Here is a 27050-nt window from a genome sequence, read left to right on the forward strand (position 1 = left end):
CAAAGTCACTCTTGGTCTGTGACCCTCTCAGAACATTTCACAACTCACTGGAACCACTGAAAAAACTGCCCTCTGAATATAAGTAAATTTAGTTTGACAAGACCTTCCATAATGGATGTGTAGCCAGGGTAGGACAACATTTTAAATGTATATTCTTCATAGTTTTACTCTATATTTTTGTTATCAATTAAGATTAGTAATACAATACTGTTTCACCTCAGCAATGCAGTGACCATTGAGTTGTATACTCCGCTCCTCTCCTCAGCCCTGGATGCTCCCAGGGACCTGGCAGTGGCAGAGGTGACAGAGACCACCATGCTGTTGGAGTGGAAGCGCCCGCTGGCAAAGATCGATATGTACCGGCTGGTGTATGTGTCCGCCGATGGCCGCAAAGCAGAGGCCGTGGTTCCGGGTAGTTCTGAGAATAAGTCCCTAAGGGGCCTGCTGCCGGGCATGCTTTACACCATCACCATCACTGCTGAGAGGGGCAAGAGAACCAGTGCTCCCGCCACCATGTCTGCACCTACAGGTCAGTGTTGTTGTGGGGGTGGGGGGCTTGGTCACTAAAATTACACAGCAATGCCGCTGATCAGGTACCATGTTAAGCCTGCTGTGTCCGATCTATAAACTCAATGCTGTGCGGATGCAACGCGTTGTGAGCTTTCCGATCTGCTATTTTGGTCCACAACGGACGCCTGCATGGAGGAGCATACTGTACATTATTAGGCATTTAATAAATGAAACTTTCAGCAGGCTGGTTAAAGTCATCGTCTCAGCAATGTTGTGGGAAAAATGCCTTTCCACTTTTGAGCTTCAAAGCAATATTTGTGTTAACCTCAAGTGGTAATGTTAGACGCAGAATGTTGCCGTGCTATTTAGACGTTCCGTCTTCGCTTACAGAGGTCAATGGAGAAAAGAAATCAATGTCCTTTTCTTCAAAGCGAAACACATTGCTTCAAAGCAGTGCTTGTATTAACGATGCAGCAAAGATAAGACATGCCTTCATGCTGTTTCATGTAGTATCAACTAAATGGTGTTTTTGGCAGGATATACTTTGTCCTCATAATGGTTATTTGTTGATATTCCATACGGGTGCTGTAAAATGTGCAAGACACAGGGGTCTTTTCAGAAAGAGCGTCGTAAACCCTACTGTTTTCCATCAGCTTTTCAGATTTTGGTGGAGGGCTTCGGGACAAGTCGTCATTAAACTAGGCCTATAGGTTCATATTTTCTTGCAGTATATGGCAGCCAAACCAAGGCTATGAATTGAATTCATTGTTCGCTTCTCTCTGTCCACGTTCTCTCCCCCCCTGAAGATTTTCATTTGAAGCATGTGGGTTTATTTTACTTTTTTTTCCTTCTTTTAACTGAAACAAGGAAAGACAAATAATATGATTGTGATTTTTTCTTTCGAGCTGCGGTCAGAGTGCCTCCAAGCCAAACATATCTGAAGTAAATCTTCCAGTTATACAGTAACTGCTTGCCTCTGGGCAAAAACCGATACAGCATGAGGGAAAAGTTGGTGAGTTTCTGTATAATGCGTGCGTGTGATCTGCAATAAAGGCAGTCTGCGAGATTGAGCGAGCAAGAGAGAGAGAGAGAGAGAGAGAGAGAGAGGAACATCATGAATGAAAGAGACAGAGACTCATCCATAGTGCGTGCATGTATGTGGGTTGTCCATGAGGACATGTGTGCTCTCTGCACAATGCTCATTCATGTGATAATTGTTGGCGTGAGCCTGTTCCCCCTCTGGCTTTGTGCGATTTGACCACGATGAACTGTGGGGCCCTTCAGATAAAGGACCACATGCAGAGACTCCTGTTAAAACATTGTCTCAAAAAAAATCGCTGAGCCTCTAATCCGCAGCCCCACCAATCTGCATCCTTTATCGTCTCCAGACATGTAGCGCAAACACAGTGCATGCTGCACACGTTTGGAGGAGGGATAGAGGGATGATTGAAGAACCAAGGATGGGGACAGGGTTGAGGGGAGAAGGGTTGCCCCTTCTCAGCCGTAAACCCACCCCTTCCCTTACCCTCAGGCCGTGGCACACTACTTGGGTTTTCCAACCATCGTTCGTCAAAAGGATTAGAACTTCAGTTTTTTCCTGAAGGCTCTGCTGTAGTAAACCGCTCAGGAGAAAATCTGCAGTAATTTCAGGCACAGAGCAGAGATCTGCTGATAAAGAATTGTTGTTTATACGGGGAAATCGTAAAACAAAGGCTAGGATTATCATAATTTAAGCTAATCGGCTGACTCAGGGGCTGGGAGGTTTGCAGGGGGAGCCTTTTGTGCAAATCGGAAGGCTCAGAGAAGAATGAGAATGGACATTTGGAATGATAATGGCGCAAGCAAAGATTCAATAATAACACATTTGAATAACACAAATAATTGAACAAACATGCTCAATTGCATCATTGTTGTTCAGCAACCCACAACCAGAAGAAGTGATTCATTCTCTACGGCTCTTAAGGTCATTGTTGCCACAAAAAGACCTACAAACTTAAACAGAATAGCCAAGAAAGGCTTATTTGATCATAATTTGTCATTGTCATTCGAAGTGGTTCAGTACAACTGAAATGAAACATGTAATTTAACAAATTGATTGTTTTCTGGGTTATTTTGTTCTGAAAAATCTGCATGACTGACACAGTGCATGATGAATGGACTGTCCTACATGTTTTGAGCTCCTCAACATGTAGCACATGGCACTAACTTTGAAAGAGTTTAGGGTTGCATTATCTGTATACACGGTAAACTACTGAGAGTTACATTTGTACTCTGGATTTTGCTGTGGAGGTCAAATGGGCAGATGTCTCAGATTGCCATGTCAGGTCTTTCCATTACACATATCCATCTCCATGTCCATCTGCATGTGCAGGGGGTCAGAAGTGAGACCAAGCTGTCCATCAATGCTTAACATGGGCAGGAGAAGTGACGATGCATGCGGTATATATGAATATTGATTGGATATTGAGGGATTACCTTGACATTTCAAATTTGAATGGATTATTTTTCCACATCAGACATTTATTACAGTAAAGAAATAAGGTTATATACACCAGAGCTAGCAGCGCATGCAATGGGAAGTGAAGGACATACTGTAATTTAACCCAATCCGTGCTCTAGTGTTATAAATGTCTAATGAAGATAAATAATAACAAAAGTCCCCCCAAAACTATTAAAAAAAAAAAAAAAAAAAAAAGATGTAATATTCAAGACACATATTCACATTTTGACCAAAGTTTAAAGTCTCACTTTTTCTTATCAGCACTACAGTGCACAAAAAGCTGACTCAGTAGCTCTCAGCTGATGCTCTGTATAGTGGCCAGAAAGAATGCCAATATACTCATTATAGATACATTCTCCCATCTCCCATGTGAGCAGCACTGATGAGCAGCGATCAGCTGCTTCAGACAAAGCCCTTCCATCTCATCTCATCTCACTCCATCCTTGTCGTCACATTGTCTTCCATCCCATTTGCTCTCCTCTCTGCCCACCACTCCACCGCTGCGGGGCTGAAAAGAGGATAATGGTATAGCCTTGACACTTTACCTGCTCTCTCCTCTCTGAATGTTGACACTCATAATGGCCTTGACATACTGTATTCTCTCTCTCTCTCTCTCTCTCTCTCTCTCTCTCTCTCTGAATGCTGACACACACAATAGACTCCAATTATGGGGGTGTGGTACGGCTGTCTGCATGGCTTCTTCATCGGGTTTTTGAAGTGAACGGTGTACTCCCGCTACATGGTGGGCTACGCCGAACCTTCAAGAATTAATGGCTCGTTCAACGGCCATTAATATGCGCGAGATGCATCAGCATGTCGTCTTCTGTCTTTCGTCCCCGTTCTCTTGCTCCCTTTCTAATTCCTTTTAGTCGGATATGCATCAGTCTCTCTCCCCTCTTCTATGGTGAAATGGAGGCAATGGCTGTGGGCAGCCATCGATAATGAGGCAGCTTCTTTGCCTCAGCTCTTTTTGTAGTGTTAATCAGGGAATAATTCCACTCCATACAAAGTGATGGTCTTCTCTTTCAGCAGTAAAGGGGAATGATTGAAATACAAATGAGCAATGATCAATGTCAACCGATTCACTTTTCATCTCTTTTTTTCCCCAAGGTGAAATATCACCTTGGTCTAATCTCTATGTAATTGTTTTTTATTGTGGGGGGTTGTTGCTGTTCTTATGTTCAGCTCAGTCTTGTGGTTGTTTCTGGGTCTGTTTCATTGTACACCTGTGTCAGAAATGGAGGCTCTTACAGATTGTTCCAATCCATTATTATCTGTTATCTATCTTAACTATAAATGCACTCTGTGGGCCTGATTCTTCAACGTGTTTCCGCTGATATATTGCCGTGACGCTGGCGGAAAGGCATTTACGTGGATTTCCCACATTAATTTGGAATTCATGGAAATGGCCGTGAACTTGACGCTGACTTTGGTTCGTCGGTAACTCCGCTAAATCCTCCGCCACCTCTTTAGGTGGCGGAGAAATTTGCGGAAGCATACACTTGCAAATAGATTTATTCAGAAGGCTTTAGTCTTCATGCTGAATCAATAAATAGTCCCCAAATCTCAGATAAAATATGTAGGCATGTGCCCCCAACATATTGGTCGATCAGCACAAAAAATCAGCACAAAAAACGATATATATATATATATATAAAAGCCGAGTGCACTTGTATGCCTAAATGCATGCATTATAGGCAAGTTAGCCTATAGAGTCCCATATACAGAAACTGCCCCGCAAGCCGACACCTTTTTATTTATTTATTAGGATATTTATATCATGCGCGATTGGGGATGCTCACTCGGCAGCCTTCTACTCGAAGTGCAACGGTTGTGAGCTTGTAGATCGGATCTCGCGGACTCGCGCTGCATGTTAAAAAACAAATTCACAGTTATAATAAGAACATAGGCTTATCTGCATTCTGCACTGTACGAATCCAACATAGTTTAGTGTAGACAGTAATGCCTGCAGTAGGCGGCGGCAGGCCTAATGAAATTGTTTTGTTACGGAGACTGTCGGTGTGTGTGTGTGTGTGTGTGTGTGTGTGTGTGGGGGGGGGGGGGGTGCGTGTGTGTGTGTGTGTGTGTGTGTGTGTGTGTGTGTGTGTCTGTGTGTGTGTGTGTGTGTGTGTGTGTGTGTGTGGCGGAGGGCAGACAGCAGCGTACTGCCGATCCGATTCACATTGGAAAATGAATAGGGCTAATTAGCCCTATATAAAAAAATAGAAGACCAATATTAGCCTAATGAATGCAGCGTGTTTGAAAGTCGGCCAGTCATATCAGTTTTAAACCAGCTCACCTCCACTCGTGAACATGACGGACACACAGACAGAATTTATAATAATGTATATTTATATTGATCACTGCCACACACAGAATAGTTTAACTCACTGGATAAACTCACTGGATTATAATTTCTTCAGACAAGAGGATCCCAGGCCTACGAGGTAGGCCTAGGCCTATAATATATTTACTTATGAATGTATGGGCTACTGTTCTTTATCGCGCAACAGTGTCGAGGGCCCATGCAGCCCCCCTCCCTCTCTCGTCTCTCTCTCTCTCTCGCTCTCTCTGAAAATACGACTTTTGCATTGACATATCCGATATTTTCAATATCGGATATGTTTTACCTCTGCAAAGGTGTGAGTGAACACCCGCCTTGGTCCCGAACTTAATTAAATAAATTATAATTATATTGCTTCAGCGGAGCACGCACCATTGTAAGCTTGGATATAGCAGTGACCGCGGCTGTGATCTCAGACAAACTGCTGTCTGCTGAGTCATGCTTGAAGCCTTTTATGGTACGATATGGGGCGTGGATCAATGCAGATGAGGTTGTCGGTTGCTTTTCCGATCACTTTGCACCCGCTGCTTTCAGTATGACATACACCTGCGATACGCCAGCGCACCTGTGGTACACACCACTCTCTGAATAACACGTCATCTCAACGTAGCTTGATCGGACGGATAAATACGATATCTGTTTCCGTCACCGTTACACTCTGGCGCATTTCGTTTTTGAAGAATCAGGACCATGTGTATGTGTGTATGTGTATGGTGTATGTGTCTCTGTCTGTCTGTGTGTGTGTGTGTGTGTGTGTGTGTGTGTGTGTGTGTGTGTGTGTGTGTGTGTGTGTGTGTGTGTGTGTGTGTGTGTGTGTGTGTGTGTGTGTGTGTGTGTACTGTACGTCTGTACGTGTAATCCACGTAACTCGAGAACCGTTCGCCCCCACCTACTTCAAATTTGACACATGCGTTCCACACCCCCACAGGGAGTGGGGGTGTGGAACCACAGTTGGGGGTCGGACCCGCAGTTTTTAATTGTCCAGAACCGCCACAAAAGGCCTCTGCCCGGCCCACAGCTGACATCACAATTAAGGCCTCTGCCCGGGTCAGACTACATATTTGGGCAATTTTGACATTTTTGATTCCTCAGTTTTACAGTTACCTATCCTTTGAGAAAAAATAACTGTCTGCAGTGACTCATACACTCTAGTTGAGGATAGAAAACCATGCTACAGTATATGTGTGTTTGTTCTTTGTACAGTATGTTGTGTGTGTCATCAGAGATGAGATAATCTCGATGCCGATCATTGTTGTGTGCTCATACTTGTCTTGCACTACTGTACTTGTCCACATAATGCTACCTTGATGCACAGTCACCACGACGTTTAATGTCTCCTTTGTATCCCTTCATGTGGTGTCAAGTTGTGTTGTCCCATGATGTCCTATGCTTACTCTGAGTCACTTTAGTGTCGTGTTGATGTCATCACTTGCAAGGTTTGTTGACGTGTCTACAGTATACAGGTCAGGTACAGTATGTGGTCAGGTGCAAGTTGCTGTGACTTTCATAGACAAAGGTCTATGGGAGTGGCAATTAAGGCATGTTCCCGTAGCAGGGTTTTGCAGGTGCTGCTTGAATGCTTGAATTGCAATATTACCTTTGAAAAACCCAGGGCACACTCTAATACCTGTGTCCGTCCCGCACGTGTATACTGTTCCACAATGCGTCAGGTCTGTCTCAGGTTTGTGCGTAAAAAATAAATAAAATAAAAATAAATATATATATATAGTCTTGTCTAATCAGGAGTTTCTATTCATTTATTATTAATTTACCCTGAAGTTAAATTAACTCTTCGGATGTTACTGTGTGCCATGTTGTCAACATCCTTGTCGTCACCCAGAGGAGAAGAAGCCTGTGGTCACCGATGTCACGCTCGGCGACGTGTCGTGGGACAGCTTCACCCTGTCCTGGCAGGCTGAGAAGGGGGCGTTTGAGGGCTTTCTGGTGGAGGTTATGGACGCGGAGTCTGGCGCAGAGTGGCAGAACCACACTGTGGCCGCTGACGCTCGCAGCCTGCCGGTCACGGGCCTGTCCCCGTCCACCTGGTACCGGGCCAACCTGTATGGGGTGTACAGAGGGTCACTCTTAGAGCCCGTCTATGCCGACACCATCACAGGTATTGGAGAAGTGACGCTGACAATAGTGGCAGTCGGGCCTACTCTTAAACTTCTACCTGGCCTCTGCAACACTTTGGAAAATGTCCAACTTAACGAGTCATTGTATTCACGTATAACATGGAAGGCCCCCACCTCAAATGAGGGACACGAAAACTGATATTTGGTCAATTTATCATTTCTAAGAGGGAAAGATTTGCTGACTTGTTAAGACTGACATATTTTGCTTTGAAATATTCCACTTTTCCATCCCCACCCTCCCCAAACCTTGCATTTCTTCTCTATTCATCATTGACTTCAATGCCATTGACAGGTGAAACTCTCTTAAAAATGGATCAGTAATCCACTTAAGACTTCATCACAGGTATAGCGATACAACCAGTGTTGTTGTTTTAAATGTGGGGAGGCTACTCTCCTTTAATAGTCAAAAATGTAATAGCATGATAAAAAAAAAGATCTGTTTATAAGAGACCCAGCCAGGCCTCTGGACCTGTTTGTCTCTGTAGCCTTACAAACTAACACCTCTGTTTCTGTCTATGCAGCAAATCGTTCCTCAATCAGTCAAAGACAAGCTACTGTCAGCCACTGTGGTAGAAGTTATCCTTCTCTTACATCCAGGCAAATCCTTCCTATACAACACACTTTCTTTCATCAGCCATACATCCTTCACATGTGCACAGTAAAATCCTCAGGACCCAACTGGATCCTACAGGTCCATCTCAAACCATTTTTACACACTCAGAGTTAAATTAACACTGATGATTTTCGCTGTGTGCATATCCCTTCCTTTGATTCCACGGGATTGTGAGAAAAGCTAACACCACCCACACAAAACCCATTCAGTTTATATTAGCCCTGCCGCAGATCCGCTTTGATCCGCCTTAAGCTGTCAGTCTGCCTGTTGGTACATGTCCAACCTGAAGCGGCACCTGGTCTATTTTGGAAGCGGAGAGGCCCACATGTTGTAATGAAACCACTGTGGACCCAACAGGTGCATCGATTTACTACCATCCCAGTCCCACCCCCTGTCCCCATCTCCACCCCCGCTCGATCACAGTCATTATTGAAGATTAACATGCTGAGAATTGCAATGTGCCCAATGAATGGGCTGCAAACAACACGCTTTAAAATGTGGCTCAATAGACATTCTAAAGGGCTCTTTATTTGAAACTATTTTCAGTGCAGTGGACTGGAGATGAGCCACAAGTAGTAGTAGAACGACCTCTCACTTTGATCATCCTAGTGACAGCATGGGATTTCACCACATATATTTAACATACTATACACACCGTCAGGGGTCTGTTACAACTTTGCTGTTGTTTTTGGAGATTCCTGTGCCACCTGTTTTGGGCTGCGGCGTCTGAGCGTGTGTCAAGCCATTTAAGAAACAGTAATACCTGTAATTTAAGGTGAACTTTCATCTGGGAATGACCCACGGTCCCTCAGATCTGGCAAAGAAACCACCGCTTTTTCTTAGGACTGACATCCTCAGCATCACCTTGATGAAAGCCATGTCTTTAGTTTTGCGCGAGGTGTAAGATAATGTATCTTTTGGAAGGTTGTAATAATTGTCTGGTGTACAGTATCGATGTGAAAAAGATTACCCTTACAGGCCCATTTCTGCACCCAAATTAACACTCCAGATTTGTGTGTGTATCGTTAAGGATTTCCCCCAATGCATGATGGGGATTAGTCCAGAGGATGAAAGATAGAAGGATTGACAGAGGAGGAAGAAAAAGGCCCGAGGAGCTTTTGTCACTTTGTGTGAGGGCTCTCTTCTGTATGCGTCCCCTGTTCCCCCATGGACGAGACGGCTCTTCATTCTCATGCTGCCATGGCCCCTGGGCTCTGGTGTTGGGGTGCCAGAGGGCCGCTGGGGTCCATGCTGGATATGGCATCCTCTCAAGCCGGCCCCATTGTCTGCATGCTAATGGCGGGTGAAAACCATCTTAACATTTACATTGGCATCACTCGGTCCATGAAGCAACGCAAATTGCAGACACAACAAGCACTCTGTAATTATTTGTTTGAATTGCATTTGGGGGTTGGTGCGAGTCACGGCTATGATGACAAAAACGAAGTATGCCACGGTGGAAGACAATAGAGCAATTTAGTAGAACTCGTGATAACTGGAAGACAGCAGTGTGAAAGTAATGATGGAGTCCCAAAGAGACACATAAAGCCGCCCCCCAACGTGCTCTTCTCTGTTGTGATTTACATTAACACAAGCAGGCTCCTGGTAAAAGTTATTGAAGAGCTTGTTGGGCAAGACGGGAACTGGGACTTGGCGGAGGGTGTGCAGGTTAGCTGGCGCCTTGTACCTCCGCCACTAACAGGCTCCCCTTTGTGAGCAAGGACTGTGTTCCCTAAGGTCTAGGGGGTGTGGAGGGACGGGGGTGTAGGCGGAGGGAAGTGGGGAGGAGGGGGATGGATGGTGGTGGTGGTGATGATGTGTGTGGGTGGAGGGGGGGGACATCAGTAGCTTTAGCACATGTTAGATTTCTTGATGGATGTGGCCCTCCCTCTCTCAGTGACCAGCTAAAGCCTCCTGGCGGCTAATGAAGAGTGACATCTCTGCAGGATTTGTCTGCCCCCTCTTCTCATTTCCACCCAGTTCTTCTCACAGCGAATGCCTTATGCCTGTTTCCTCCTCAGAAATGAAAAAGAACAGAAGAGAGAGAGAGAGAGAAAAAAAGATGAAGACTGGGTTCAGTCTAGTTCAGGGACCTTGGAAACCCTCACGTTTGGTGTATGTTGGTTTAATGAGTGCTGAGGTTTGCAGAAGGAGATGGTGCTATACTGAGCTGGCTCATATAGCTGTACTCGGGGTCCATCTACTCGTCCAAGTTACTGCCGGTGCAGTTCTTTCCGGAAGTTTCTCTGTGCTAATTATCTGTAGAGCAAAAGGGCCACAGCATAGCAGACACTTCCACCACAGCTCTCCTGCTTTTCCTCTCAGCAGCTGTGACCTCCTCCTGCTGTCCTCCTTACACAGTCAAATCCTCAGTGTTACTTTAACTGTGAAGTGTGAACCCTTACAGGCCCATTTTTACACTCTTGCAGTTAAAGTAATACGATAATTCTTGCCATGTAGCATCCCTTCCCTCCCCTTTGCCACCATTGCACACTGTCAACAACTAGTTAGCTGCCAGATTCTTATATCACTATGCACGCACGTATGCTTATGCACTCCCTTCTGAACAGACAGAGATGTACATTGTTGTAATTAAACTGTTTTAGATGGCATCAGTCTATGCTGTTAATTGGCAATGAGCATAAGCATTACATACTTCTTTAAAGAAACAACTTTATTTTATCCACCACAGTGGTTCTGACATTATTCAATGTGCTGTATCAGGAAGGGTTCACTATCTCCAGACTTACCTGACAAATGTCTGCTGGTCAAAAACAGCAACAAAATGTATGCTTCCTAATCTTGAATCTATATCCGTCTTTTTCAGTCTGACTTCAATCTGATTCTGTCCTCATATCATGCTGGGGTAAAACTCATCTACTCTCTATCTATCTCTCTCTCTCTCTTGCTCGACTACTGGCGACAGTACATCCAACAAATGGCATCTGGACACTGATGCCATTACGCTTGCAATTATCGCTGTCCTTTCTTTGTCTACTGTGCTATCTTTTTCATCTCAAATGTCAAAGTGCTCTCGAGCTCCAGAGAGGTGTAAATCTTTATTAACACTTTATTTTAAACCTTGAACCTTCTTGTCGCTCAGAGGCTGAACCGGAGCTGGAGGCTCTCTCTGTCTCCGACATCACCCTGGCGAGCTTTAGGTTGGCCTGGTCAGCCGAAGAGGACATCTTTGACACCTTTGTTCTAATGGTCAGCCAAGCTGGCGAGCTCAGCCAGCCGCAAGAGCTGGTCCTGGGCAGTGAGGAAAGGAGCACGCTTATCACCGATCTCGCTGAAGACACAGAGTACAAAATTGAGATCTTTGGACTTGTTTCGGGACGACGCTCCAAGTCTGTTACGGAGGTGGCAAGAACAGGTACACGGTGTCACACCACACCGGCAGCCATGGCCCGAACGTTGGTGAAATCACTGCCATGATGAACTGGTGCTTTTAATTGTTGTATTGCCCAATACTGAATGTTTCATGGCAGTCTTTTTTTTCTTCATATCATTATTGTTTTGGGCAGATTCTGCTCTCATGATAACAGCATGACAAGAGGTGAAAATGTCAATGTTTTAACATGTCTACCGTCTATCTCCGTCATTGCAGCTGTTTCTGTTTACTAACCTGATATAACCAAGTGTAATGGTATTTGTCCAAGGCACTTAAAGCAGCAATCTGGTCTAATGAAAACACTTATCTCGAGAAATGAAGGTTATTATTGCCTTTTAATGGGAAGGCTCCCTGGAAATCCATGAATTTTTGATGAGGGCCAGCCTTGTCTGCCTCGTGTCAGTGACTGTGTGCGTGTCGTCTTTATCTGTCTCAGTATCCTGTCGGTCAGGGCTCCTCCTGAGTGGTATCAGTGAGCTGCGCCAACAGGCCCAGTATCTGTAAAACACACTCTGTCCACACTTGATTGCCTGCCACTCTGTGGAGAACTGCTCAGGAGATTTTCCCCGACTCACAGTTTTGTCTCGTCCATTCAGTTTTGTGTCCGTCCAGTTGTCTAGTTCCTACCACAATGTTATGTTTGGCTGCTCAGGTCTGCTCAGGTCCATGTGGTCCATGTGTGTCTCTCTCTCTCTCTCTCACTCTCTCTCTATCTCTTCAAGGGGAAAGTTGTCTTTGTCTAGTAGAATGGTTGTGTCTCTGTCCCCTGTGCTTCCTGGGGGTATGGCTTTACTCTTGGGTGCATGTTTTGATTGTAATCATGTTTTACTCTTACTCTTGTGTCTTCCTTGAAACGGGGGCAAGTTAATCTCCCTTGGTCTGTCACGCAAGATGCTGTGACTCAGGGACTCGCCATGAGCCTTGTGCACCTCGGGTCTCTTTGTCCGTCTGCCACGTCTTGCTCTCTCTCTCTCTCTCTCTCTCTCTCTCTCTCTCTCTGTCTGTCTGTCTGTCTGTCTGTAAAATCCATGTGTCTGTTCTTGTCTCGTTGCTTAATGATGTGAAGAAAAGTGTTTTCCGAAGGCAGGAATATTCTCACTAGAAAGGATTGAGGCTGGGCATTTAACTGATGTCCAGTGACTTATATTGTACGTTCTGCATTCCAGTCTGCTCATTTCAGAAGCTGGCACACAATTACTAACTGTAGATTTCTATTTTGGTCTCTTCTCCTCCTGTATCTATGTTGTTTTCCAGACCTGGGAACCCCTAAGGGCATTCGATTCTCTGATGTCACCGATACGTCTGCTACTGTTCACTGGACGGTGCCCAGGGCACGTGTGGACAGCTACCGTGTCATCTATGTACCCACTCATGGCGGTGAGTACACACTGTACAATCCTCACTTCACTTAACTCTGAGAGTGTACAAATATAACCGTACACAAATTAACAAATTAACATTGGCTCACACCTTCTAAAATAATATTCTAACAACTACATTTAAGACAGTGAATTACGATTGCTAAATGCTGACTAAATACCTGTTGTGTAAATTTGAATTATCATTTGATTGAGTTTCATCTCAACCGTGTATAATGCAATGCTGCCCTCTGGTGGTTGGTGTTAGGTTTTATTTTTGAGTTACCTTTTCATTGCTGAAACATCAGGGAGAGGTAATTTCATCAAATAATGGAAATCAATTTGCATTACATCTTGCTGAAATTAGATGATGCTAATGAAATGAGTTCCTATTTGGCAACTTTAAAGACAACCTGACTACATGTCCTTACATCAATCAATGCATTTGCAGCCATGTGATGGCATGATGATTTGTCTTTTCCTTTGATATTCAGGAATTCCAAGGACAGTGGCGGTGGATGGCTCTGAGTCTCAGACGGAGCTGCCCAACTTGACCCCTGGGGTCACCTACCAGATCACTGTCGTTGCTGTCAAAGGTCAGAGGGAGAGTGAGCCCGGCTCTGATAATGTCACCACAGGTAAGGGGTTTGGTCATTTCTGTTTGTTTTTGTTATTTTCACAGTGACAAAAACGTGATATGAACAGCAACAAGACGCTAAAATCTGTTCAGATAGAAAAGTGGAGGGGGGGGGGGGGGGTAAAGGGCCAGGAGTCAGGACAGCAGGTCAAATTTACTATGACGTCAGGGATCTCCATCCCTGATAAAGTCACGTGATGTCACTTGCCGTAGCACTTGCCTTAGCCTTGACTGCAGGATTATGCACTGGCTAAACTGTAATTTAGATGGCATGTTATGTAGACAGATGCCAGGTCATTTGTAGACCTGGCATTGTGTGTATAGTTTCAATGTACAGATTATACATTTCGTTTGATATTATGCCAAATCTATATCAGTTTAGAGTCGACTGATTGGTTTACCTATGATCCTAGATTACTACTTGCATTTGATATATTACCTTGTATTTTCCTTGCTTACTGTAAATCGCTCTGGATTAAGAGTGTGTGTGTGTGTGTGTGTGTGTGTGTGTGTGTGTGTGTGTGTGTGTGTGTGTGTGTGTGTGTGTGTGTGTGTGTGTGTGTGTGTGTGTGTGTGTGTGTGTGTGTGTTTGTTTATGTGTTTCAGCTCTAGACAAGCCTCGTGGTCTGACTGCAGTCAACATCACAGACACTGAGGCCTTACTGTTGTGGCAGCCTGCCATTGCTACAGTAGATGGATACGTCATTACCTACAGCACAGACACAGGTAGGTGGAACAAGCATGCACACTAGCAAATGCATGCAAATGCACACACGCAACACATGTAGATACAGCATATTGTGAGTTGATCTACCTTGCATACACAGAAGTACGTCTCACACATGTAATCCTAAAGGTAAGATTGACATTGCGGGAGATTACTGCAGTAAAAGCAAAAAATATTTCATGTTCCATTGTCAGTATCCTTTGGTTTAGTTTCATGTTGCAAACCTGCTGTTGGTTTTGATTTTCCTGAGGGAGCAGATCTTTGCCTCAAAACTTATTCCACATTTACTTAACAGTGTTTTTCAGATCAATGACTTCTTGTTGATTGTGAGGAATCTTTCATATGATACAGCATCATAAAAAACCCATGGAAATCATGAAACACTACACTAGAACAAAGATATTGCACAATAATACAAAACGTCAAGTTCCATGCGTTTGTAATCCCCTGTGGAGAGTACCTACTTCAACCTGTGTGTGTGTGTGTGCGTGTTCTCTCCAGTGGCCCCAGTGATGGAGCGTGTGTCAGGGAACATTGTGGAGTTCGAGATGACTTCCCTAGCCCCGGCCACACACTACACTGTCAAGATCTATGCAGTGAGGGACACCGCTAAGAGTGCAGCCACCACTACTGATTTCACCACCGGTATGTAGTTTTGGCTATAGTTTCTAATCCAGCAGTTGTCTGAAAACATGGACATAGTGGAAGTATTTTGCCTAATAGCCTTGGATTTAAATGGCGTGAGAACCAGTGGTTTTATCTAAACTGAATGTCCAACAGTAAGCAACTCTTCTGTGTGTCCCTCAGATGTTGATGCCCCACAGGACCTGGCAGCCGGTAACATCCAGACAGAGAGCGCCATGCTCACCTGGAGGGCCCCTCGTGCTGACATCACTGGTTACATCCTCAGCTTTGAGTCCTCTGACGGAACAGTCAGGGTGGGTAGATGCCTACAATACCTAAATACAGAGATGGTGTAGCTACTTTACACCCAGTAGAAATGAGTCTAAAAATGGATGGATGGTTACCAGCATTTTAGTAACTAACATGCTGTGTTCTCTGTTTGGCTTCTTCCCACAGGAAGTGGTTCTAAGCCCCACTGCTACCTCCTACAACATGGCCCAGCTGAGTGCCTCCACTGAGTACTCTGTTAAACTGCAGGCTATCGCTGGCCCCAAGAGGAGCAGGCTCGTCACTACACTTTTTACCACCAGTGAGTACAATATGCATGGTGGTTAGAGTCATCGTCCTACAATCATAGTGTAGTGGCATTTGTTTCCAAAAGATAATGTTCCAAGATGTCTAGTAGCCACATCCGCCAGTTTGACACAGGTTTGAGATGACACGTAATGCACAGGTAGAAACTGGACCACAGTAGCCTAATCACAGAAAGACTCCACAAGGCAGATGATGTTGATGATGAAGTTTAGTGAAAGAATGTTGCAGTACAGGAAATGCACAAAAAACGAAAAAATACCCGAGAATCACGGTCAAAACTGTAGAGTTCCACGAGTCAAACTAGCGTCTCAAATCCCTCTTTTCCTCATGTTGAGTAACCAAACTAATTCCCCTCCTCAGCTGCGCATCATAAACACTAAATCAAACTTCAGGGGGCGCTCTTTACCAACTGCCAAAGTTATGTCTAAGCATGTAAAGCTGAACACCATTAAACATAAATGCAATAAGGCAAATAGAAATATGAATTACACATATAACCACTTTGGCTCTTACACATAGGAAAGGTGCAGGTTCAAGTCCTTGTCTGTATTTCATGAATTACCATGTCTTGTTTTTGCTTACTGTAAATCGCTCTGGATTAAGAGTATCTGCTAAATGCCTAAATTGTGTCTAAAGGCATGGCCCTGAACTTTTATTTTAGGCTTGGAAACATTTTTAGGCGAGCACCTTGCCGCCATCAGCAAGGGCAAAATGTCTTTCCGGTGGACACGGCCCGTTACAGTAAACTGGTGTGTGGCTCTGAATAAGAGCTCTGAGCTACAGTGCCTTAAATGTAAATGTGTGTGTGTGTGTGTGTGTGTGTGTGTGTGTGTGTGTGTGTGTGTGTGTGTGTGTGTGTATGTGCGCGCGCGTGTGTGTGTGTGCGCGTGTGTGTGGCCGCGTGTCCGTCCGTCCGCGTGCGTGTGCGCAGCCGGGGTGCTGTACAGATTCCCTAGAGACTGCTCTCAAGCCCTTCTGAATGGAGACACTGCATCAGGCCTATACACCATCTACGTGGGTGGAGATGATAGCCAGCCCCTGCAGGTCTACTGTGACATGACCACTGATGGAGGTGGATGGATTGTAAGTCACTCAACCTATAATACTATACTAATATCAATCTGATATGTGAGTTTGTGATCTACAGTAGACTACTGCATACAGTATATTTTTGTTTGTTTGCTTGATTGTTGTTTATCGCTGTAGGTGTTTGTCAGACGTCAGAGTGGGAAACTGGAGTTCTTCCGTAACTGGAAGAACTACACTGCTGGCTTTGGAGACATGAATGATGAATTCTGGTTGGGTGAGTGCTAGTAGACACCAGTCCACATGGAAATAATAATGTTATTTTAGGTAAGTGGTAAGTGGTAAACTATGTATGTGAGTAAATTTACATACAGTACATATAACAATTTAGCCATTTTCAATCTTATGATCCAGATCAACTTACAAGATCGGAGTAAGTGGCATTAACCCAATCAAACAATGACAGGGTAACTGGTCAAGTAATAAGAGTTTAAAGGAATCAGTCGTACAAAGTAACTAGTTACGATAACAGGTAAACCTCAAACCTATAGCATCTGTCTAAACAACATGATATCTAAATAACATACTTAGCATTTGTGGACACTGGTATTATGCAATACCAGTTGTACAACTGGTACAAAATATATCCCTGATATTGTCATAAATACGTATGTTGATGATGTACAGAATTGAATTTCAGCAATGTACCACTTAGATTGGAATGGCTTGGGTTGGCGCCAAGTTTGTTCACACGTAAGTGCGTTTTCATTGTGTGGGCTTGTCCACTCTCCTCGTAGGTCTATCTACTCTCCATAAGATCACAGCAGGAGGTCAGTACGAGCTGCGTGTGGACCTGAGAGACAAGGGAGACACAGCCTATGCACAGTATGACAAGTTCTCCATCTCAGAACCACGGACGCGCTACAAGGTCCATGTAGGAGGGTACAGTGGCACTGCAGGTGAGTCTGTCTGACTTCTACACAACAGCAATAAAAGGCCTAAGTGTTACTCAGCTTGATTGTGGATGTAAAGATGATGTCAGTTCAGTTGGCAGTTGGCACACAGTCAAATCCAGAATGTTCATTAAAACCTCCAGATTTACAATGCATTACATACAGCCATGTATAATGTTAGCAACACTGATGTAAGTGCCTGCAATCACACACTGATTTATCTTCCTAAGACACAAAAAGGCAGTTTGTTAGTACAACCAAACGCCTACTAAAGCCACGTTTTCCCAATCTCTGTCCAGGTGGCATTATTTTGAAAGATGATTGAGAGGGTGATCACATCAGTGTCATTTTCTATTGTGATGCCTTTATCATGTCAGAGTGTTTGGGTATGGGAAGGCCAATGAGCCAGTATTTGAGTAGTAAAAAATAAAAATAGTGCAGAATGTAGTGCTATTCGTAACCTTTCCCTAAAAAGCTCTTTCTTCAACATGCTTTTAATTTACAGAGGTGTTTCAGGATTACCATAGACTGTCCATACAGTCTCCCTTCTTTACATACATTGCACAATTATTTATACCACAAATCATACAGCAGCTCAATTGTTGAACTTCTTTTCTCTTTTGTGTAATGTGTACCCCTACAGGTGATTCTATGACCTACCACCACGGTCGTCCATTTTCAACATATGATCATGACAATGACATTGCAGTCACCAACTGTGCCCTGTCGTACAAGGGTGCCTTCTGGTATAAGAACTGCCACCGTGTCAACCTCATGGGAAGATATGGGGACAATAGTCACAGCAAGGTACAGTACAGTTAAAAAGACGAGACTAATTTATACTGCAGTGCTTTTATGATAGTCCTTCCAAAGATAGGAACTGTAGTTGCTGCACCAAGCATGTAAGCTATTTATTTCCTCTTTATATATTGTCACTCTGTCTGAAAAGCATGTGGAGCTCATTCAAAACCAAGCAATCCAAATTGAATTATTATTAAGTAAAATGATGCCCAAGTATGAATAGCCATAATTGTTCTTGGTCCTCATTATTCACGTCCTTTCACAGACTTTTTGAGCAACCTAACTATTTTTCCTCCGGCATACACTAATTACGTTCATCTGTTGATCTCTCTCAGGGAGTTAACTGGTTCCACTGGAAGGGCCATGAGCACTCCATTGAGTTTGCTGAGATGAAAATGAGGCCGTCCAACTTCAGAAATTTGGAGGGAAGGAGGAAACGCTCATAGACCAACCAACTGCTGCTACTCTGGACCACCACCACCTCCTCCCTTCCCCTCAACCCGTGCCCCCACCTCTTCTGTCCTCTGTGCCAGCTGAAGTTCCAGTCCACACATCCCACTGCAGCTACCAAAGCCACTGCCAGGAGCCCCTGCCGCCACCACTCACTCAAACAGATGGCCCCTCCTACCCGTCCATTCATAGACAGACACACGAGCACAGGCACAGATCAACGTCCCACTCTAAATCAACTCCAAATCCCACAATCCATTGCTGGATGATATGGTTGTGTGCAGTTGTAATACTGTCAATGCCAAAATTGATGTGAAACAAATGGACTTAAATGAAGTTCAAATCAAAACTCATGCAGATTCTTTTCATGCACCAAAGAGAGCAAACTCTATCACACCCAAGCATTTTCTTTCTTTCTGACTCATCTTACCATGCAGCAGCACTTGATTGCAGCCAGGGGGCGTTATGTTGTGTACAGAATAAGGCACCCTAGATTCAACACACCCAGAGTATTTTCTTTCACATTTTGGAGTTTACAGAGAGGACAGGCTGTTTACAAGTCTTGATTAGTGTCAGGACATCTTCACTAATACTGATACAAATGTTTAAACTGTACGAGTCAGATGCTGACAGTGATTTGTACAGAATTTCCATTCATCCTAATCCAGATGTTTTATCATAAAGGTTGAAAGGGATTTTACCTCAAGTGCACCACTCTGTCAGATCAGACGTCTTCGCTTTCCAAGAAGTTGTCCCTCTCTAACATGTCATTTGTTTGTCTTCGTGCAACTTATTTGTCTTGATGTCACTTTATCCTCCTTACCCGTCCCTCGCCCCTTTACCCATCATTCGATACAAGTCACCATCTGAAGTGATACATAGGCATGAAATAAAAAAACATCCGAGAAAACATAAATGAACACATATTCATGTGGATGATGTTCATGTTCTGTTGATTGTGTGAGACCTGAAGGCGTAATGCAATCGCCTCCGTGGACTTCTCCGCAGTTACAGTAGTATATCATGCAATTTTAAACTTAAAAGAACATAGGAAGACATTTTTAAGCTGACATGTTTCTCTTTTATGAATCCGAGGCAGGACCTATTATTCAGTATATAAATAAAATGGGTGATTATGTTTTGTTTTTGTTTTTTGCAAAATGTGAATACAGTACATATATTGTGGAACAAGAGAATGTCATGTGTTTGATAAATACAAAAGATATGGATGCTCAAAACAAACAAAAAGGGACCATTTACAATTGATTTTAAAAGGTCACTATGGCTATGCTATGTTGAGGGGGGGAAACAGTGAAAATGAATACATCTAGTAACCCCACCCCCCTTCTGTCTATCCCTCAATCCCTGCTAGTGCAGGTTACTAAACCACTGACCCCCTAAGGAATGCCTGTGTAAATTAAGTTTATTTTATTTTTTGTTTTCCATTTTTTTGTTTATAACTGGGTGAACAACAGGTGTTTCTCTGTACCGTATTACAATAAAAGAAAGTTTGTTTAAAAGTAAAGTGCGTTTTATTTTTTCAGTGTCAACATATAATCTATGTTGTGGATGGAAACTTGTGGGGGGCCATAATACTGATTGAAGTTTATAATTTGCCTAATTTAGGCTACTTGATATTGCACTTTTCTTTTTGAGGGGTGCTAGCCCCTCCTATGTCCAGCTGTGATGGTCTGTGTAAACACAAACATTGAAGACAAAAGACGAAATTGTGATTGGCCAAGATGAGATGATGTATGATGATAAGAGTGCCCTTCACTTCACACGGGTGTGATTTTCAAATTATATTTTGTTATGTCTTCACGATTAATAATTAACAGACGAGGCTGGGCACATAATAGCTCAGTCAGTGTAATCGTGCACCGTGTATGGCGGCACCATGAAAGAATAGTAGCCAGCCCAGGTATAATCAAAATGGTTCAAGGTAGCCTGATTGTCAGTTCTTGAGCTTATTAGTCCAGTCCACCCTGGGTAAACATGGTAACTTTTCTTTTCTTTTCTTTTTCAGACTCTGAGAGCCTCCAGCTGCTCGCTCAGTCGAGTGGGCGGGGTCTATGGGCTGGAAACCAGGCTATAGGTTCAAGGTGCAAACTGTGAAATAGGCTACAAAGTGTACTACAAAATATACAAGTCTATATTCTACAAGTGTGTTGTGTGTAGTAGGCCTATAAACCCATGCCCGGCATCACTCTGGCATATAAAGCTCTTTGAATAATGCACCATAGATTTAGACATCTGCACCTTGCAGTGTGACTGCCTGACTGGATAGGCCTGTCTGTTACATGCTTCAGTCATGACTCATGAGCTAAAAATGACCGCACCATGACACCGGTCTGGCTGGTTTGACGGGATTCCAGGAGGAGAACAGCCGTGAGCAACTGGAACATTGTAGTTCTGGTTGTAGCCAGCTACTTTGAAAATTGAGCTAAAGTTATACTAGGCTCGGGATAAATAAAATCACTCGGTGATAGTGCCTTCGTTTCTTAGGATCCAAAGGGACTTCATGAATAATCTTCTAGGGTCCGCTGATTTGAGGGAAGGTGGTGTAATTCAGACCCGAATCGAATGAATCAGTAATGAGTACATTTATTTGTTTCCCCACTATCAGTATCAGTGGGCTGAGTGAGTCAGTAATGTGGCTCCTCGCTCTCTCTGCCAGTAACCTAACCTCGCCGCCTCACCAGGCTTTCCACCACCTCGGAGGAAACTCTGCCAGGAAATGATGAAGGGTCGTTTCCCATTCGGAATGCAATGGATAAAGTAAACAAGGCCTGGTTGCTGGCGGCGTGGCTTCTAGCGTGGGACAGTGGGAGTTGTGGGACTTAAGTTTGCAGGATAATCAAGAAACCAACGAGAGATGAACAGTGGTGATTTATCCCCGAGAATCAACGCAAAACACTGCTGCCTACACTGCTTTTCAAGTTTGCGATGAAGATAACATGGAGGTGGGTGAAGTTTCTTGCCGTTTCGGCAGCACTAGCGCTGTCCGCGCAAATCTGGCTAGTTATCACATCCAATAAGTCGCACACTGTGCTAATAAAGCCAACACCTGTTTCTGCAGCAGCATTTAGAGTCATATCTCCCGCAACGTACAAGTATGTTCTCAACCAGCCTGCTGTTTGTAATGGCAGAAGCCCCTTCCTGGTGTTAATGATTCCAGTTTCTCCGGTAGATGTTGAGTCAAGGGCTATCGTTAGAAAAACATGGGGGGCGACCGGTTTGTTACCCGGCCGCGACACGCTTACTATGTTCTTTATGGGCATCCAGGAACACACCCAACGTGAGCTGGAAGAGGAGAGCAGGGAACATGGCGACATTATCCAAATGGACTTCCTGGACAGCTACCAAAACTTGACCGTCAAGACCATGATGATGATGCACTGGCTCGCCACGCACTGCCAGGACAGCTCCTATGCAATGAAGGTGGATGCGGATATTTTCGTCAACGTTTTCTACCTCGTCAAACTTCTTGACGGATCTCCCAGCCGGGGCTATATCACTGGGTCGGTCATTCGGGATGGACGTCCGCGGCGGGGAAGGAACAGTAAGTGGTATCTCTCGGAGGATGTTTACGCCGAGGACAGTTTCCCACCGTACGTGTCCGGGGCGGGGTACGTGTTCTCAGTGGACCTGGCAGCGAGGATCTCCTGGGCGTCCCGGTTCGTCAGAGTCATCCCCCTTGAGGACGTCTATGTCGGCTTGTGTTTGCGCGTGCTGGGTGTCACTCCCGCATATGCGCAAAGTTTCCTAACACTGAGGAACCTGTTTGAGGTGAGGCGGTTGGAGTATGACAGGTGCACATACGCCAAACGAGTCATCGTCAACGGGTTCAAGCCATCAGAGTTGCTGGACATTTGGAGCGACTTCTCCCAAGGTCACCTCAGCTGCTGAAATAATCCAGTATAGCCGTTTCCTTTAAACGAGAAGAGATCAAACAATCTGTGGTGGTGCCTAAAATTATTATTTTAGGCACCACAGTGGATCAACAGTTTGGTTCTGATTTCTGCCTTTTACCTGCCTATGCCATTTGCTCATTTCTGAAAAGAAAGTTTAATGAACCAATTTTCCCACTACAAGTGCCCTCATTTTATACACACAGTTGTTTACCAATGTATCTATGCAGACATGTATTTATGTTTAGGTTTAGATGATAAGTGTCCGCCATAGGCTATCTATTATTTGGTACTGGTAGTATAAATCAGTGTTTCCCAACATGTGGCTTCCCCCGGGGAAGGGCAGGTCATGAGGCCTTGACTGTTAACTGTTGTTAAAACGATTTGCACTAAATCATGCTTTCACCCACCATCAGTCTGTAAATTCCTAATTTTATATAAGTCCAACCTATACAGAAAACGTTTTTCAAATGTTCTGTAAACGTTTCGAAAATAGCAGATCTATAAGCTCACAGCGCGCCAATACGTAGATCGTCTATTTTCTCTATTCACAGAAGTATATGGCTTAAGTTGTAAACATGTGTGTGTTTTGATTCATTGAATAGTTTATTGAACATAAATGTAAAAATAGCAACAGAGTACAGTCAAACACTCCTGTTCAAAAGGGATAGCACCAAAAAAGGTCTCCAAGGAAAAAGGATTGGAAACCACTGGTATAAATGTTTGGTTTCACACTGGGACCTGAATTTGGTTGAGATTGAGAAACAGCTTTAGTAAGTAATAGGTGTCAAAGTGTAATGTGGTCAAGTAAATCATTGATAATTTACTGGCCTACTGAGATTAGAATTCTCTCACGTCTTTCTCAACAGAATATTTGCAATCTGAATCTTTGCCATCCTTAGGTGGTAGTGCAAAAATTGTGAAGTCATATATTGTTGCTGTCGGGTGGAATGTTTACTGTATATGACCAAAACAGTTACTTCTCAGGAAATCGAAAATTGATCCAATAGATCTGATATGTTGATATTTATCTACCTCTCTCCTTAGCTCTTTTTGTTTAAGATATATCTGCTGTATCGTGAGGAACACTGTATTGTCAGGAAAATATGCCTAGTTGGCACTGCTTACAGTTTTGTGATTGTTATGTTGGTGATCCCATTCTGGGTAATTGTCCTCCAAGTGCCTAAAATATTACAGTGCTCCTCTCAGCAACTACGTTCCAGGTGCCCATGGGCAATGCACTCGCTCCAAACTAATCTATATTGAGCTTAAACAAATGAAATACACTGATATGATACTATGGTTGAAGTGCCTTTTTGCCCCTAGCCATTAAAAAGAGAATGAGCTTCATTCAAATATACTTTGCACACAAGCATAGCAGGGAACAATATGACAGGAACAGTGTGAAACCAAAGTGATAGATGCCTCAATGTAGTTTGATACTGTCTTTAAGTTGAAGGCTTTGCATGGTCTGAGCACCTGGGTGTGAATAGTTCTGTGAAGCCACAACATGTCGCAACGTGTCTTTAACCCTATTTTTGAGGAAGGCTAGTAGAAGGAAAAAAGGAGGGGGCCAACTATAGCCCCTGAGGGAGCTATAACCTGTGTTAGTATTATTGCTGATGCTGATCGGTCTCACCATATTAAGCATTAAACATTAGAGAACAGAGAAAGTGATTGATGATTTAAAGATACTTTAACCTGTACTATGCTCTATACTTAATAGCCTAAAACCAAAGATCTGAACTGTTGCACTCATTCTAAGCGTCTTTGTCTGGATAATATGTGCTTCAGCTCAAATGTCATATGAAAGACTGTAGAATTTATGTAAATATCTGAATGTCGATTTAATCACACAAACCCTATAGTGGAAATAGGCAGATCTACAAGCTTGTAGATAGATCAGCTGTTATCAGGAAGAGATTTGGTATAGAGGAGGGGGAGGTTCAAGGATCGACTCTTCGGGAGTATATTGAGTTTTAGTGCTTATGTAAATAATTGAATGTATTGTGTTTACACATATTAACCAGATGGTGGCATCATTACTCCACACTAAGAAACAGGAGTCAGATACTGTCATGTAGGGGCAGCCTATATAGTTACAGTTGACACTGTCTTGTATTTCTTATATGCTGCATTAAGTAACATATATAATAAATAATATACTGCTCAATTATAAGTTTATTTCTAACCATTTCCAAACTTGTATCAGCTATATTTGAGATTGGTGTAGGCCTAGATGAAGAAAAGCGGCCCAAATACAGTGTTTCACAGACTGGTTAATCAGGGAATGCATTAGTCAATTCAAAGTTACTATTCATTGAGTTTTTGTGGGTGTAATGCAAAATGTATATGCTGGATTTACTATTTTATGGATGGCACATATCCTGACTGAATGTCATAGATGCATTTCTCTGCATGCCTTTGCACTTTTTCATAATAAATCATAATATATAAATGTTTATTGCTTTACTCACATCAGATTAAATTACGGGATAATCCATAAATGACGTCGGACCCATTTCGCAGACGGTAAGCCTGTTGCGTCATTTCCTGTGTTGCCTGTATGCTGTCTGGCGGCTGTATTGTTGTCAGCAGCACGAACGGGACAAACACCAAACATTATTGTATTGCGCTGCTGTGATTCAGACACACACTGTCACTGTTAACTATCCTACTCTGTGGCGATCTTATCGCTACTCGGGTTGGCTGTTTGGCGGGGCGACCGTCCCCTTCTGTCGGCATTAGCCGGGCGATTGTGATGGCTGTCCGCCGACACCACCCCTTCCCTCCCGGTGGATTTCCCTCTCGCTCCAGCCCTCTCTCCTGCGCCGTATGCAATATGCACAGTTACAGCCCTGACGCCTTTGTTGCTTCGGACATGTGTAACAAGTGCAGCATGTTTGCGGTACTGGAGGCGAGGCTCAGCGAGTTGGAGTCAATTCTAGCTAGCGGTGCAAACGTTAGCCTAGCCCGAGCTCACACACAACCACGGGGAGCCCACCACCATTCACGGTCGAGTGGCATCTCAACGCCATCGACCGCGACTGGTCGGGGCTCGCAAAAACAGGACGGCTGGGCCAAGGTGGCTGCTACTGGTCGAAAGCGTGGAAGTAAACAAAAGCACACGGGACACCAACCACTTCACGTTTCAAACAATTTTTCCCCACTCACTGATATACCCGTTGAGTCTGACAGTGAGATTTCAGGTCCACTTGATGGCCCGCAACCCCCGCAACACAAGCGGCGGCGTGTCATTAAGAACACAACTCTGGTTATCGGTAGTTCTATAATGAGAAACGTGAAATTAAAGACTCCAGGAACTATAGTCAAATGCATCCCCGGGGCCAGAGCGGGCGACATCGAATCAAATCTGAAACTTATTGCTAAAAGTAAATGTAATCGCTATGATAGGATTGTAATTCATTGCGGGGGCAACGACACTCGACTTCGGAAATCTGAGATTACGAAGATAAATATTGAGTCAGTTTGCACATACGCAAAGACAATGTCGGACTCCGTAATTTTCTCTGGTCCCCTGCCAAACATGATTAATGATGACATGTTTAGCCGTATGCGCCAACTCAACCGCTGGTTGTCTAGGTGGTGTCCAGATAATAACGTGAGCTTTATAAATAACTATAAAACCTTTGAGGGGAATACTGGTCTGATAGAGAGAGACGGCATACATCCAACTTGGGACGGTGCAAAGCTCATCTCTAGAAATATGGACGATTTTATAGATACCTTATGACCACCCAGAGTTGGGACCAGGAAGCAGAGTTGCAGTCCTACACAGCTCTCTGTGCTTCCTCTAGTGCAGCCACCTACCCCACCTGTCCTACAAATCAGAACTATACAAACTATACAGTCTCTGTACAGGCTGAACAAACCATATAGGCTGCACAAACAAAAACAAAAGGAAATAGGAGCTGTACATACAAACTTGATACAAATCAAAACCAATACAGTAGTACCACAAAATACAAATATCAAATGTGGATTTCTAAATATTAGATCTCTACGCAAAAAAGGAACATTAGTAAATGAAATCATATCAGACAATTGTCTTGATCTATTTTGTCTGACGGAAACGTGGCTGGGTGAGCAAGAATATGTCAGTTTAAATACTGCCACCCCACCAAGTCACACCAATGCACAAATACCTAGAGACAATGGTAAAGTTGGAGGTGGAGTTGCTGCCATCTTCAATTCAAGCCTAACAATTAGTCCTAGAGCTAGAGCTACATACAAATCATTTGAAAGCTTGATTCTCAACCTTTCACACCCAAGCTGGAAATCAATACAGCCGCTGATAGTCATTACAGTGTACCGCCCCCCCGGCGCCTACACACAATTTCTATCCGAGTTTTCTGAATTTCTATCAAGTCTAGTCCTCGAGTCTAATAAAATCATCTTAATTGGTGATCTAAATATTCACGCGGACATAGGAACTGATAGCCTGAATAGAGC

At 43.8% G+C, this 27050-nt stretch overlaps 2 protein-coding genes across 4 annotated transcripts in view; both read left to right on the forward strand.

Moving 5' to 3' along the window:
* The window catches only part of tncb (tenascin Cb), a 49483-nt gene extending 29292 nt beyond the window's left edge, over positions 1–20191 (forward strand). Inside the window, exons 10-23 of one of the 3 annotated variants that reach the window (XM_083783708.1) lie at positions 266–529; positions 7195–7470; positions 11206–11478; positions 12751–12873; positions 13349–13492; positions 14098–14217; positions 14720–14863; positions 15026–15156; positions 15299–15431; positions 16368–16519; positions 16643–16739; positions 17260–17421; positions 18059–18222; positions 18552–20191. In XM_083783708.1, the coding sequence (XP_083639834.1) occupies positions 266–529; positions 7195–7470; positions 11206–11478; positions 12751–12873; positions 13349–13492; positions 14098–14217; positions 14720–14863; positions 15026–15156; positions 15299–15431; positions 16368–16519; positions 16643–16739; positions 17260–17421; positions 18059–18222; positions 18552–18662 (2294 nt within the window). In that variant the 3' untranslated portion in view covers positions 18663–20191. The remainder of the gene's footprint in view (positions 1–265; positions 530–7194; positions 7471–11205; positions 11479–12750; positions 12874–13348; positions 13493–14097; positions 14218–14719; positions 14864–15025; positions 15157–15298; positions 15432–16367; positions 16520–16642; positions 16740–17259; positions 17422–18058; positions 18223–18551) is intronic. The other 2 variants (XM_083783709.1, XM_083783710.1) reach the window with 2 other exon arrangements.
* Positions 20192–21612: 1421 nt separating this feature from the next.
* Positions 21613–22694, forward strand: b3galt8 (beta-1,3-galactosyltransferase 8; the record flags this gene model as incomplete). Its single annotated transcript, XM_083784103.1, has 1 exon — positions 21613–22694. The coding sequence occupies one exon, from the start codon at positions 21613–21615 to the stop codon at positions 22573–22575; it is 963 nt and encodes a 320-aa protein (XP_083640229.1). The 3' UTR covers positions 22576–22694.
* Positions 22695–27050: the final 4356 nt, after the last annotated feature.

Source organism: Protomyctophum parallelum (genome assembly GCF_964188405.1).
Source record: "Protomyctophum parallelum genome assembly, chromosome: 15".
NCBI lineage: Eukaryota > Metazoa > Chordata > Actinopteri > Myctophiformes > Myctophidae > Protomyctophum > Protomyctophum parallelum.